The 16451-nt window shown below is 33.6% G+C and overlaps 1 protein-coding gene across 1 annotated transcript in view; it reads right to left on the reverse strand.

Moving 5' to 3' along the window:
• LOC145673119 (endoplasmic reticulum metallopeptidase 1-like) overlaps window positions 1-16451 on the reverse strand; it is a 184394-nt gene that overhangs the window by 73336 nt on the left and 94607 nt on the right. The window contains exon 2 of the mRNA XM_081742503.1: window positions 9538-10087. Coding sequence (XP_081598629.1) covers window positions 9538-10087 — 550 coding nt within the window. The remainder of the gene's footprint in view (window positions 1-9537; window positions 10088-16451) is intronic.

The raw sequence follows: 16451 nt of genomic DNA on the forward strand, positions 1-16451 counted from the left end.
AAGAAATCACGTCACGCGACTGGGAAACTTCATGAATCAGAAGACGTGGAAAATGTTAGGAATATGGGCACATACCTTAAGATATGGGAGTACTTCTTTATACTGTGTAAACAGGACTTTAGAATTGAAATTATAGATATGAGTGTTTCCTTAGCGGATTTATTTAAGCAAGTTAGATGTTGTGGGAAGCAGTTAATGAATTCTACTGATTAACTGTAATCCTGTGTGGATTTGAGATGGAAACAGAATAAAGAGTTGGAAAGATCTGAATCTGCTTCATTTCACGGTTCGGAAGTGCGTAGTAATAGTAGACAAAACCTGTTCCTATGAAACCTATTGTCGAGATAGTCTATAGTATATAACTACTCATATATGTAAATTTAAGGATACAACAACTGTAAAGGTCTATAGGTCAGGTTGTATGCGCTGCAAAGCACAAAGTGACGACGTGCTGGTCGTAGCTTTTTGGGGTTTCCGTGGTGAATCACCCTATAGAGGAGTCAAAGGAAACGAACATGTTGGCTTTGTACAGGATCTGTTGTGCTTTCATGGTTTCGAGAAGATGGCATCGTCACTGAAAGAATGGAGGATCTCTCATCGAACAGTTTCCACAGCGGGTACACCAATGTTATGCAATTGCGTTATTCCCACATCTTTCGGCAAATAGGAAGTTCAATGAACGTTCACTATACTCACTCAGTAATTAGGGCCACAACAGATTCTCCAGAAAACAATACTTTTAAACCTATTCAAAAGACCTACTTGCAATAACCCCTCCTTCTTATGAACTTGATTAAAATATAGTGTCTTTATACTTTGAACTTTCAGTTGCTAACCGGTTTACAAAGCTTCAACTAATTTTTCCCACCCCCAGTAAAATTTTAATGACGCACATTGCATCATTGCATCATAATCCTACCTTGTAGGGCATCCATGCAATAACACAGGCCGATATTAATCACTAACGCTCTCTGCACATAGAAAAAAATCATGAATGCACATGAAGGTACCCTATACTGCACCCCTCGTGCTTAATTTGCTTCCGTGGAAGGAAAAACATTACGTAGTTTTTGAATTGACCATGTATAACGTGAACCCACAGTATTTTTCACAACAAATGTTTACTAAAACACATTCGCAAACTTTCTACACAGATGTTAAAAATGTGAATACTTTTACCAAAGTATAAGTAATTGACAGGTTGTGCGTTATTAACATTATTGCACATTATGGCATAAACGCCGATTACGCTGGCGATGTCACTTCTTTATGTCACTATTGCAGTGTTGCTGGTCATAAATCTTTGTCATTGTAATTTTTGAAGGTCATTGTAAAGTTAAGCATAAGACATATAAAATCATTGGCCAACAAAATAATACCTCCCCTTTCCTTTCCCTTTCTCCTCACACACAGAAGAATATATAATGCTCATTTTCCGGTTCCACAGTAAAAGCATCATCATAGCAATACTGAACTACTATAACAAAATTTCTGCCAAAAATTCGGTACTCGTGCAATCTACAAAACGCAGTGGTTATGTCAACTTCTCTGCAACACGGATCACAATTGGGTGGCAGTGAATGACAAATCACTCATATATTGTAAAGTACGGTGTAGTATTATCTTAAACATTTTATTTAAACACAATTGATTCCACTGCAGAGGGAAAAGATCATAAATACCAAGAAAGGCGTTTGAAAACTTATATTCAGTATAATTTCGTGTCATGAGCATATCAGATAAATTTCGATTGCTGGCAATTGCAGAAGGTACATATGATAGCAAAAGAAACTTGCAAAATTATAAAGCTCAAGATAATTACAAACATAAAGTAGAAATGATAGAAAAGGAAATTTCCGAAATTAAGAAGCTGAAGTTAAGTACAAAGAAGAAAGAGCGAATAAAATAAAAGTACCTTTCTATAATCGATCTATCAGATCTCGCTATTATCATAATGTATTATAAAACAAGAAATAAATGAGCATAGTTAAAAAGTTAAATTTTCATTGAACATTTCAGTCGGTTGTATACAAACACAAACAAACAATGAATTCATCTATAATTCTGCAACACACAGATTTTCTTCATTTTAACTGTACATAAGAACATAAGTATGCTTAATCAGAAAAACAGCAGGCTATCTTCGAAGGAATTGAGATAGTTCAAGAAGACACCCACTAACTGAAGTTTGCACTCAAAACAGTATTATTGTGAAAATCAATTCACTCACAATTGGGCCATTCTATCTCAAATCAACCAAAGTAAAAGCATTTTAAAAATTCATGGTCTCAGATTTTGATAACTTTCTGTACATTGAAAGACAAGTTTGAGAATAGTTATTTTCCAAAACAAACTTTGCCAGCCCTCATGAGTAATTAGTAATTAACTACGCAATCAGCTTCAAAGTCACGACTTAAAAACGGCTGATTTTGTATTTAATTGTTTATTTCAATAACATAAGAGCTATGAAGCTAGAAATTTGCATCCGCATGTAATTTTGCCTCTGGATTTCAAATCTGCAATCAAAAACAATGAATATTGTATTGGTGTAGAGTTATAGCAGCTTTATGGTCCCAAGTTCAGGCCCCGGAATGAGCATGTGGTGAAAGTTGTACGTGTGTGAAATTTTAGCACAAGGTTAAGAAATGCCGTTATTTTGTGTGAACCAAATTTGGTTTTGGGTATTTGAACCTAAGGCCTCCAAAAATCTGAATGTGTCTTTTGCTTCATAACAAGCTTCTGAAATAATAATATAGGTTATTAGATACTGTATAACTTTTATTACAACTATTTCACACAGTACCTACAATTATAGCAAAAAATAACCTTATGTATTACTTATCAGCATTGTACAATATAACGATGTTTACTGAAATACTTGAATAACTCGTTAATTTTATTAACAGTCTCATGTGACACACTATGTGATCTTCCACTAGCTGTGACAGAAATGTGATCTGTTGTGTCAATAAGAATGTGATCGACTGGCACCCATATAATATCGTAGGTTCCAGGCTAGCGAAAAGTGGAAGCGGGCACCGCATGGTGTAAGAACTTTCTGCTGTAGTCCTGATATTACTCAGAATATTCCAGCATCATCCCAATCCATCATTTGCAGCCATAGACACACGCTACAAATTTTCCTGGATCCGAGACTTTTACTTCTGATGTCTTCTGTTTGTGTTGTTTATCTACCTAAACTCTATATAGGTGTTCCACTGGTGTACAGGAAATTAGTCCAATTTTTAAACTTATTACACTGCCAGGAATGAAAGCATGATTATTATTGTTTTCACAGGGATAAACCTATTTTCTTGAGTCGTGTTATGCTGCTAAAGATCTTCGGTTGATTTAAAAAAACCTAATGGATGTGATATTGTCCACAGCTCATTTATAAAACTTCTGTGCATTGTAAACTCGCACGAGTAATTAATCGCTTTGTCGTTACACCTATGCCATCGCAAACATTTTTACCTTGTGAAGTGGCAAAGAAATGCCACTTACATGGAAGACTAAAATCTGATTTGTGCATACAAATATTCTTGAATCTTTTTACAATTTTTATATTGACCCCCAGAGCCATCACTGAAATATATGACACGTTTAAGGAACGGTAGCTACGTTTTAAGTTTTCCAAGAACACTGCTAAGAATTTATGTACAGACACAGTCATGTTTCAAATGGTCACTGATTACGCGATCAACTTCCAAGGCTGTTCTGGGTGATTTCCGTGGTTCATTAACCTGAAATAATTTTCGGAAATAACTATTCTCAAACACGTCTTTCAATGTACAAAAAATATCAAAATCTGAGGCCATGATTTTTTTTTTAATCATTGGTTGATTTGAAATAGAATGACCCATTGCTATTTTTGAATATTGTACACTGTAATACAAGCACTTGAACAAAAGTGGCATACCAGGTAGACCTACTTGTTTATGGTTAAATATAATAAACCATTATATACTACTAAAAAATCAGAAACGCATGGAATTAGAGAAATTCTAGTAAAATTAATGAATACTTATCTTACAAATAGAAGACAAATCAGGAAATTTACGCACAGAGTAATTGTCTTCTCGATTATAAAATTAGGAAATTCTTATACACTGATGATAGAAATTTATACTAACTTAGATTTACGAAAAAATGTAACCTTAAAAATAACGAGTTACCCAAATGGTTACATAAAAATAAATTCTTATTGAATACTTTGGAAAAAAAAAAAAAAAAACTATTTTCTTTTACAATAGCCACAGTACAGAAACACAAGTACTTATCTATCACTTATCCAAGACAAACCTATCAATGCTGTAAACATAGTAGAATTTCTTGGTATAAAAATGGATAAAAAATTTTGGTATAAAAGTTCCAAAATTACACACACAATTTAAAAATTAGATAAAATAAAATGAATTTCTGCAATGAAAAATCATGACACAGCTAGTAAATTTTAAAACTGCGACCATTTCATACACCAAACTTTGAGTAATTTACACTATGTAACATTATGATATGGATACATAAAAATTAAAAGGCTTTCAAACTGAAAAAAAAACTGTATATATAATAATTGAATTATCAAAATGACACGTGGCGAGTCTTTAAACAGAACTACTGAAGCTTCCTTCTATACTAATATATTAAAGTGTTGTATATGTTTTCCAAGAAATATAAAGTAAACGTACATGACATCAGAAACAAAACAAAGAGTTTTCATTATCAGCCACTGGTTAAATATATAAAAATATTCCAACAACCTTTGGTATAACAATTACAAGAAGTTTTGTACGCAAGTCAAAAGATGACAATTCAAAGAGCAATTAACGATTTTACAATACTCTATCTATATGATTAATACATATTTAGCGACTGGTATGATACATATAAATAAAAGAATGCACTTAATATCATGTAAAGGTATCAAGAAAAATACATGTATCATATGCTATTTAGTTTTCTATATCTAGGTTTCAAATGGTCTTATAGGTCACAATATAACTGGCTATCCAAATATCTAATAATATAGTCACAATCTAGATAGGAAATGTTGAATATTCTATACATAGTCACAATTAGAGAGGCAAAATATGAAATTTCATATTTTAAACCATGCCTTGTAGAAGAATGGGAACAGTGATCTTTACGTTTCATGGTATGTCGAACCAAAATAATCTGTTTAAAATGTTCATACTTCATAATATTTTGAGAAAATTTTGCTATTTAGTAAAAATCTTAATATTTCTTCATATTCTATGTGTTTTGTGTGCTTAAACTGAATCTTTAACTTCGATTGGCCCAGTGACCTTGTATCACTTTCAAGCAGTGATGTAATGGTAAAATTTTTAGTAGGTATACTCTTGTCCATATACAAAAATATAGCTTATACCAACAAACAAACAAGCAAAACATTTTTGTGCCACTTTATATCCTTTCTCAATAACTCTCTGCTCGTCCTGAATATAGTAACTCCAGCCTAAAAATATATGTATCCTATTATTTTTACGCACGGAATAGGCATGCCCGATGGAGAAACGCTAGTGATTAGAATACTGCCACTAAACAACATATAGCACTTACGAGCTCACGATTATGTTATAGACTAAAGCTATAGATTAAAAGAGGGAACCGGAACCCATTTTGATTCAGATCAGGATTGTTGGACGCTACAATATTCCCACGTTGAATTGCCAGATATAAAATTTGCATGCATATATATATATATATAAGGTAATCCTTGGTAAATTCTTTCTTATAATTAATGCTTTTGCTAAGAATTTAGCAAATTCAGGAAATTAACATTGACCACAAACCAAATAAGAAGAGTAAGTATTCAATTTGCAGCGCATACCTGCATACTGTGTAACTTTAAAGTGAATATGAGATGGACTGCAATAATGTTAATTGGGTACCTCAATAACTTCTTTGTCTTCAAAGTTAAGCTTACTTCCTCACTCCCAAGTAGAAGGGGAGGTCCCTTTCTTATCAGATCAAAAGGGATGGACACCCCATCTTCCAGTTATACCTATTGACGAAGGGAACTTCCTAGCAAGTATGAATCTACCGCATCTTCAGTGTTGGCGCCGAAATCTTTTACGGTAAGCTCACATCTCCTTTTAGAGCCAGAAGGTGTCTTGACATCGCAAGAAAGCGAATTCCACAGTACGACAACAACCTGGTAAGGTCTAACCCATGATCTGGGAACCCCCTTGAAACATGAGGAGTTACAATCTCAGCCCTGCCTACCTCAGATTAGGGCTAAAATAGCACCTTCATCACCAGAACCAATGACTGTTCAATCGTCCCATTTTGGAGTACGACCAAGCTCTCCTCCTTAGGCAGAATGTCTCTTCACATTTTGCTCACTCTACTTTCATACGAAAGAAAGACAATGCCGTGGTAGGATTTATTTGTACCCTTAATACACTTTAAAAATTAGCGCTCCATCGTGGCTATATAGTTATCCTCTTTTTCGAGCTCGAACAATCTTAAGTATCGTGTCCCACAGTGAGACCACAACCTAGCCGAGTCCAACCCATTTCTGGAAAGCCCTAGCTAACTAAATTTTAAGTTTTGAGGTATAGTAGCCTCAGTCTAATGGTAGGCAGTTGCTCAGAAAGGGATGCCGCCCTCGTGTGCGGTTTCTTTTCATACTGTCCTGTTTGGTTTTCCTCTCCCTTGAAAAGTAACTGACAGGCAATAAACTGAACACAAACTGTTGCCAAATCTTTGTCAATGATCTTTTTTTTTTTTTTTTTTTTTTTGGACACAACCTTCCCTCCCTACATACACCTCCCCGCACACATACTGTTAGAAACATGGATGGAAGAGAAAGAGAGAGAGAAAGAAAAGGGGAGAGGAAAAGGAAGGCACTACGTATGGCAACGTTTAACTTTTCCTTCTTCCAAAGGGACCACAAACTTTATGATGGTTTCATTGTGCTAACTTCAGTCTTCCGACTGGTTATCGTCTGGGCGCGCTTTCTATACCACGTACATTCCCGGAGCTTACGTGTTAGCTGACCATTTAGGGGATGAGACATGCATCTCCTAGCCCGGTAGCGCCAGTAGAGGCTAACTCATTTTTGGGAAGTCATACCTGCTTCAATTTTAATTGCTGAGGTAAAACGCACACTCTCGGATCCAATGACACATATCAGACGTCCCTTTGGGACAACGGACAAGCCTTTCCTCCTCAGTAGAGCTTTAAATTGGTATTACTTAAACATTCTCAGGGTTGTATCTCTTTGTTTTATCTTTACTGTACAGTGTGTTACTGTACCTACTAAGGTATAGTACATATTAACAAATCCAACTCTTAACCGTAAGCTTTTACTATTGAGACAATGATGCAAACATACGAATATATTTCAACAACGTTAATAAACAGCGACACAAATGTAAGGTGATATACATACTGTTAATACATATCATTAAAATTTGATATTGTTCACATTTTGGACTTATAATTTTCATATTTCTTTATTCTATTACTTATACTTTGCCTCTCTTTAGTCATGATCCACTACTCTGACGTAAAGGCACCATATGCGCATAATTGTGTTCTTATATATCACGAATGATGTATCCCATATAGATTATAATAAAATAAAATGACTAAATAGCTTAACCTGGACTTTTTTGTGTATTTTTTCTTTAGCCTTCATCTCTTCTTTCCACACTCAGCAATGAATATGAAGGCTTCACACAGTGTAAAATTTAGAACCACACCTGTGATACTTACTGAGTGAAACACCTTTAAAGATCATACTGTACGCTAATTTGGCTTCACTTGTTCAAGTATCTGCGAACAACGTATGACTTACTATAAATATAAACAGTAAATCATAAGAGTCCGCAGAATATTTTCTCAGGGGAAGCCAAATTAATATAAAATAAACTTAGGATCCAGAAGCTCTTTCTATCTCATACTATCATACATCTAAAAGTATTCCACCTACATGAAGTAAAAGTTTACCCACGCATAAGACGAGGATAACCAATAATACACAAAGTAAATTTTACAAGAAATTCCAATGTGAATTCAATTTTTAATCTTATTTAGCTCACAATGACACTCTATAAGTGAGATTTCTTCATATTTAAATATCAATAATAATAACACGCATAACACTCGTTACTGGAGAAAAGCTACTAATTTTATGTTTAACCTGCCCATATATATTGCTAGTAAAGTATTAATAGAAGTAATAAATTACTATTGTATCGTAACTAGAATCTTATATAGTACTAGTTACGATACAATATATTAAGAATTTTTAAAGTATCACCACCAGAAACCTTAGGGGTAGTAATGACCCTAGCGGTCTCACCTGCGGACGTCTATATTTCAAATTAAATTTTTACTATAGCTACCACTGATTAACTCAAGTATTTCAATCATTTTTGCACATCTTATTGTAAGTGAATTTTTATTATAGAGTGAAAAATCGTACGAAGGCACTAAAATACTTACGTTAAAGGTAAATTGTTCTTGTAGAATATGTATTCCATTATATACATGTTTCACTGTATTTATATGAATTCTTGTTTATAATATTCGGATAACGGGTAATTGATTATACAGTAAAACCTGTCTTCAACGGGCTCTATTAAATGGAAACTTTTGTTCAATGGAAATATTTCACGGTCCCATGAATTTACTGCCGAAAATCGTGTTAAATTCCCTTCATTAAGCGGAAACTGTATTACGCGGACAACGGAAATCAAAATAAGCCTCTTAACGGAAAATTTCAAGTTTCGGAGTGCAGCATTTAGAAAGTTTTTAAAATCCTATGAGAATTTAGATATATTTTTAGCAAAAGAGACAGTGATGTAGAAACCAACGCAGACACGACAGATATACATGCTTTAATTGAGAATTATATGCAAAATTTGAAAGGAGAAGAAGAAGTGGAAGAAGAAGAGAAATATAGCATTGAGTTGGAAAAAGAGTGTAGGCTAAAGACTTATCAAGATTCTCTCAAAAGTTTAAAGGAAGTACAACATCTGCCTTACGTCGAAACGACATTGATATGCTTAGTATGATTTCTCAGGCTAAAGTCTCAGTGGAAAGTTGGGCAGATAAGAAACGGTGTGCACAGAAAACCCTCCTTGACTATTGTAAAAAATAAGTTAACGTGTGTACAGTATTTTTACTGTCCATTGTAAGTTTTGCGTGTATTAATTCGTAGTAAAAATAAATACTGTAAATTCACTAAGGTACGTATAGCATCATATTTTATCTCAGTATGTTCATTATATACATGCACTTTTTTCTTGCATAGGTTTACTTTCGTTAACCGGAAACCTATCTTTAACGGACACTTTTTGCAGGTCCCGTTCGATTCCGCTAAAGACAGGTTTTACTATACATGGATTACAGATAATATCTGGATTGTAATTTCTTCGAAAATGCATACTGAATAATTTCTTTATTATTCGCACTTTCGTTAATCGGAAATTACGGCCATCCCTATATTGACATGGCCTTATTAATCTACAATAATGAAAGATTAAAAAAAACAAGAAATCTTACCAGGACTATCAACAACAGTGTCAAAATGACAATTGACAAGGACGCTATGCGGAGATCCCTGATGAGAACTTAATTTCACAACAACATTTTGAACGTTTCTGTAAAAACTTGTCATTCCATCAAGAAACAACAAGGGGAATGTTCCACTGGGTTTTTGAATATCCACTGATATTTTATGGATACCCTTAGCACTTTCTTGTATTAACTTAATTTCACTAAGAAGAAATTTGACAGCAAGTACTTCATTTTCGTAACTACCTACAGTTCTAGGTCCAAATTTTGTTAGATTTACTAGATAATTTCGTGCCCGTTCAGCTATAAATCGTCCTGGGTTGCTTAGTTCATCACTTAACATAAGTGGCTGTGGTAACCTGTTCATTAAAAATATAATTCCTATCGACAAACATGACAATCCGAAAAATAATGCAACGAGATGTGATGATGGCAGTGGTAACAAAGACTTGTTGGATTCATCTGGGTATGACTGGTATGAATTTGGCAGGAAATTGGAGTTTGCCTTTCCAGATCTGTATCTGATTCCATCGTTTACCTGAAACAAAAAGAAAAACAATCATATTAGTACGATGAGATACATATATTTTTAAAAATACTACAGTGGAACCTGGATAATTCGAACCTCAAGGGACCAGTAGACAAATTCGAATTATACAAAAATTCAAATTAGAAAAGTATTTGTAAATGGTTGAAATAAACAATCAAACTTCAGGTTTTAACATAAAGACCATTATTAGAGCTAATAAGTGTTTTAAGTACCATACACTCATTGTAAAACTAGAAAAAACACAAGTTAATACTATATGAAGTAAAATACTGTACTGTAAAACGTACATACATACACTAGCACTGTATTATGCCTGCTACAGTACGTATCTTCATCCCTTTCTTGGAAAATCCGACTCGATGACTTGACCTCCTTTTAGATTTATACGGCAAAAACTTCGAATTATCCAGATTATAATTCGAATTAACCATGATTTTTTTTAGCATTGTTTGTATATAAAATTCTAGGGACCAAGAGAAAATTCGAAATAAAGAAGTTTTCGAATTACAGAAGTTCGAATTATCCAGGTTCCACTGTATTAAGTTTTTAAATACCTGTGCCATCTTTGATTTTTAATCCATTGACATATAGGCAAGTATTATTTTTTAATCATTCAACTGAATAGAGATTTTGATGTTCCAGTTTCGAGGATTTATTACATGTAAGTACTTATATAGTTCTTAGCCGGTAGAGAGGAATTTACTTTTTACGTAAATAAGAGATGTCTACTACAATTAAATTTGTAATAATTGCATGCAGTATTAGATGTACCTAGAAGTTGGTGTCGAAATACTGTATCCAGTGTTTGAATCACTGGAAGAATGAGAGGAACATCCACCGTTGTAACGAAACAAAAATATCACTGGGGAATGTGCTTATATGGGCGTATACTCCGAACTATATCCATATGTGGTAATTTGGTCAAGTACATGTCATCCCCTGTAAAGACACTCTAAGTCGCATACGACTGTACTAAAAGGTAAAAGTGACGTAATAAGAACATGCAACATCATTATTAAAGACTGAAAATGTAGACAGAACTTACCAATCATGACTATTATGGAAGGATTTTTCTGCCTACTGTATTGTAACACAGATTTTCAAATTGCAGGAGATATTTTCTGTGCTAAATACGTATGACCCGAGAATGATTCCTGTTCAATATGAAAAAGTTACTACAACGTTTAGGGAAAAGAAAACTGTTCATGTCCAATCTACGAGGGTCCTTAAAAGGGAAGATTCTGTCCCGTAGTAATACATATACTTTTGTGTGGACAAAAGAACGTCCGTATTATGGAGATGTGTGTGTCCGTGTATTTACAATTTTACAATTATATACGCAAAACACATATATCGTTACAAAGGAAACGACAATAAAGGACCGTTTAGAATAAACTACCGACATCAAAACGTTGAAGTCTGCATTATCGCCATACAATCAATAGAATAAAAGTTAAAGATAACTCTGCCTATTTGCTTGTTTGGAGTTTAGTATCCCTTACAGCATTAAGGCTACATGAGACGCGAATCTATGGCTTAAAGAGGGACACATGAGCATCCAACCAAAGATGATACCAGATATTTAACTATTTTCATAAATTACTGACCCTAATTATATTTTAAATAATCAAACTAACAGAGAAAAAATAATATACACTTAATATCAAATGTTCCTTCGTATAATCATAAATCATACCCTTAGAATCATGTTGTAAATTGTGAATATAAGGATTAGTCTTAACCTTTGGCTTTTCGTAGTCGAAATACTAATTTCTTAATTGTGCCGAGAAAAACAATCAGCAGATTTAAAAAAAAAAAAAAAAAAAAAAATCAGATACTGTACAAAATTGAAGTCCTAGAAAATCGAATGGCAACGTGGGGAAAAAGAGCAAGTTCATAACGTATAAATAATGACAAGCTATTCTTAGTCCACGTTTCTCTCTCATCCTGAGTAGCAGTACAAACGTATTTCCTGGAATGTTTTATATATAATCTCACACTAGAAAGGAACATTGGTTTCAATATGTAAATTTCATATTTTACGAATTTCTGTGTTAGAATCTGAACCATGTCTCATTACTACCTAACAAACTTGGCCTGCTGTGACGTAAACAAAAATGTAATCTACAGTCATTCTTACATTATGCACCACAGTCATATTACACATTTTACATCTTGCACAATTAAGCTTGCACATCTTTGAGTGCTCGGGTTCGAAATACATTCTATGGGTCTATGGGCCAAAGAACTACTTCCACAGACTTAAAATTACCTATAATCAATTATATATGTTATTTATACTTACTTATCGAGCATATAAAATACATTGTAACACATCAAATTACTCATCTCGTAATGCTCCCTAGTCAATCGTTCCTCCATTATTATGAGTGTCACACTCGAGACACTGACCATCAGGGTCACTCAATTGCTTAAGTTATTTTCCACAACACAATCTTCACATTTTTTTTTCTTCGTGTGTATGTGTCAACAGTTGTAATCATTGAATATTTCATCGATACTTATGGTCACCTCGCTTTCTCAATGTTATATTGGTCTTATCATTTCACTATATAACAATATATTTATGTACCCTAATGTTAGTACACTAACAAATCTGAAAGTAAACTAAAACACCAATAAAAAAGATTAATAGTAAATTAAGGACGTTAAGTTAGTTAATAAGAGCAATGTATAACTAATAGGAAAGGTAGACGACCATGCGTATCAATAAAAATTTATGCAATATTCATTGATTATCACTGTTGAGACAAAAAGACTGTGTTGTGGAAAGGAACTTAAGCCATTGTGTGCCCCTGAGGATAAGTGTCCGAGTGTTACACTCGAAATATTGGAGAAAAGGTTGACTAAAGAACATTACTAGGTAATTTGAAGAATGTCATTTATGTCTTATAACAGATGTAACACTTACGTGTTGTTGTTATTAGTTATTTACAAGGATTATTTTTATTGTAATAAAAGAATAATTTATTTTTATCGTTACATACGTATTATCGTGCGGAGTCGACATTTAACGATTTGACACAGAGAAAGATGAAACTTGAAATGGACTATACAATTAGTTTTTGGTTTAATATCAACATTTGCTGGGAATTATAATAATAATAGTAAATTATGGACTGTACTTTTCGAGAAAGCAAATGCACCAAACATTTTCAACATAATGCTGTGTATTCTCGATAGGCCAGTCAGTAATGCACATATTGAACGTGTGTTTAGTGTAATGAACATTTTAGTCAGGTGATACAAACAGACTGTAAAGAGAACTTGTGATGACCGAAATTTTATATTTAGATAAACTTGCAAATGACTTGTCACCATTTCCACAAGGTGCTTCTGGAAAACGGAACTCTTCTGACATAGTGAGGAAATTCAAAAAAATATGAATAATACGGTAGGTATATGTAATCACCAACTTATTTTCATTTAGTTCGGTACAGTATACGTTTGGCTAGTAATAGTGACGTTAAAATTCGATAATTGTTCGAATATTGGAAACAAACATTTGGATATTCGAAAAATAGAAGAAAAAGTTATTTGAATAATGAATAACTTTAAGTGTATTATTAGTAGTAATGGTACTCTTAGTAATTAGTAATAGCAGGCTTTCCAATGCAAATAAAAAATATAGGAAATCACGACGAAAAAATATAGAAGGTTTCGTGAAACTGTGAAAAAGGAACATTTCAATTATCGAATAGGTAGAAATAAAAGAAAATCACATGGAAATTACATCAATTGTTTACATGAACATACATTCTACTATAAATATAACTAAATGGGTAATTATCTTCTTGCAAAATTTTATATGAGTTTCTTAGTGTTTTCGTACGTAGCTCACCAGTACTAAGCAACGACCATAAGGAAAGGTGTAAAAAGGATCTTTGCAGCTGGCGTTTTCAAGGTAAGATTCGACTATATGTAACATATTCTACAATTATATGCCTACAGTTAGTGCAAAAAGTATTGACACACCTCAATAAATTATTTATAAGTCTTTGAAATCACTACTCTCCATAGGACGTTTTAAAGAATATGACGAAACTAGTTTATTTTTTGTTCCATTTTGTAGATGTATGAATACTTTTTGCGCTAACTGTACACTGTTTGGTGTAATTATCTTTAGACAATAAGTAGGAAAGGACAAAACATATAAGAGTCTCCATTTAAGTACCCTACTGTGAACACAAAAGGAGCTGCAACTACCCACACCTTATTTCCTTATGTTATTTTCACAAGTAGAAGTAGTAATGCCACAAAAATATAGGAGGTTTCGTTAAAATGTAGAAAATATAGGAGTTTATAGGAAGAGACACAAATATATAAAAAATATAGGAGCATTGGAAAGCCTGTAATAGTTATAGGTGTTAGACGTACAGGTGGAAATACAGTAAACATAAAAAAATCTTCAGTTTCAAATTTGCGTCCCTAATTATACAAAGCCGCTAGTCTCTGGGCTTGCTTTCAGTTCAATCTAGTAACACTATACAGAAAGAAAAGAAAAATTAGCCAAGATAATATCTTGAAAATTCTTTCATTTCAATTTAGATAAGTGAACTAGAAATGTTGATGGGAGATCTACCGAAGATTGAAATGGAAGGACTTAAAGGAATTTATATATGAACCAATAAGTAAGAATTAAAATAAGGAAGATATGACAGACGAGAGAGTTATTGGAAGGGTAGTTGGACACTTTTTGTCTTATCTTGGTGTCAGGAATCACCACTCAAACCTTGTCGGTATTGTTTTGAAACACCCTGTATACGAAATATGAACGGAAGTCGCCAAAGTTATTTTAAAGAAAATTAAAGAAAGTAAAAAACAAGCACAATTCTCTCCTCACTCTTGGAATTTTTCTATTATCGCTTCAAAGTTAAGGTGCATAACTGCAATTGTACTACATGAAAAAATCATTCACAACTTATTCTATCAGGAAAGGAGTACTCTTTCAAAAAATATAATTTTGTTGCAGTGTTACATAAGTCTATACGAGAGAAAAAGTATAAAGGCAACAGGTGCGAAAAAAAGAGTATAATCTTGAACACACTACATATTTCTCCCAAGCTCCTTGAGTTTTCACACCACAGCTAGGTTTCAAACTTGCTCAAATCAGGCCATTTATTTTTTTGTTCTCTTATCACACTATTAAAAATGATGGTATTTGTTTCTGCATGTGGTGGACATCAGGCAAATAATTCACTCACTTGTGCATGTTCTCTCCGGTAGAGCCAGAAGAGAAAGAAGGGGGGCATTTTTGTAAAAACGAAAAACGCGTGCCTTATTAACAAAATGTAAATAAACTTATGTCTTGCATTTGATTAGCGGCTATACTTATTTCCATTGTCAAACCAACTAAAACACACAATGTTACAAATCAATTTTCAAATCTACAATTTCTAAATTTTAATTTTAAAAAATTAACAACGATTGACGTTATAATTAGTTTCTTCACAAAGAACTGATTCGCTATTAGCTTCGCTAGGGAGGGGAAGAGAGAGAGAGAGAGAGACAGAGAGAGAGAGAGAGAGAGAGAGAGAGAGAGAGAGAATATTGTTCAACTAATGTTTCCAATTATGCTTTCAGAGTGTGTAACACGATGAACTATCCCGTTTTAGTTCATCGAATTTTAAAGTATTAATCTCTACAAGCTTTGTTTTATTCTGTACGGGTCTTGACACGAAACAATTATGGTAATTCTAACCCTTGCGACGGAGCACTTTTGTTTCCTTTTCCACTAATAAAATGACAATGACTTGATGTGGCAGTCAACTTTATCAGACAGCTTGTTAATCTTGAGGGAGTTTGTCTCTTTAGAGAGAGAGGGAGAGATTTTTCTTAAAGATGAAACATTAATACCGGGTTTGATTTTATAAACTATTGCAGTGACAGTTCTAGAGTTCTATACCAGGTAAATCACATCGGCAATGGAGCTGAAACTGGTTTTGCACCCATTCTCGCAAAATCTCCCCTTGCTTTTGCTTTGGGACATCCAGCAATGTTTCACTTCAAAGGCATTCTTTAAATTCTGATATAAGGTACAAATATTACAGGAAAAAAATGCAATTGTATCATGTAATCATACACGGTGTTTCAAAACAACACCGACAACCTTTGGGAGGTGATTCCTGACACCAAGAGAAGACAAAAAGTATAGACCAACCTGGGTTCACAAATGCTTCCTTTCGGAGTTATAGGCTGCTGAAAATATGAAAAAATGAACTTTAAAGGCCTATAGCTTCAAAACTATAGGACCTACCGTAGTCGGGTTAAGATTTCACTTAGGAACTAATATGTGCCCTATCCAAAAATACATGGTTCATACTCCTAAGGA

This window comes from Thermobia domestica, chromosome 16 (assembly GCF_964235325.1).
Source record: "Thermobia domestica chromosome 16, izTheDome1.hap1.1, whole genome shotgun sequence".
Taxonomy (NCBI): domain Eukaryota; kingdom Metazoa; phylum Arthropoda; class Insecta; order Zygentoma; family Lepismatidae; genus Thermobia; species Thermobia domestica.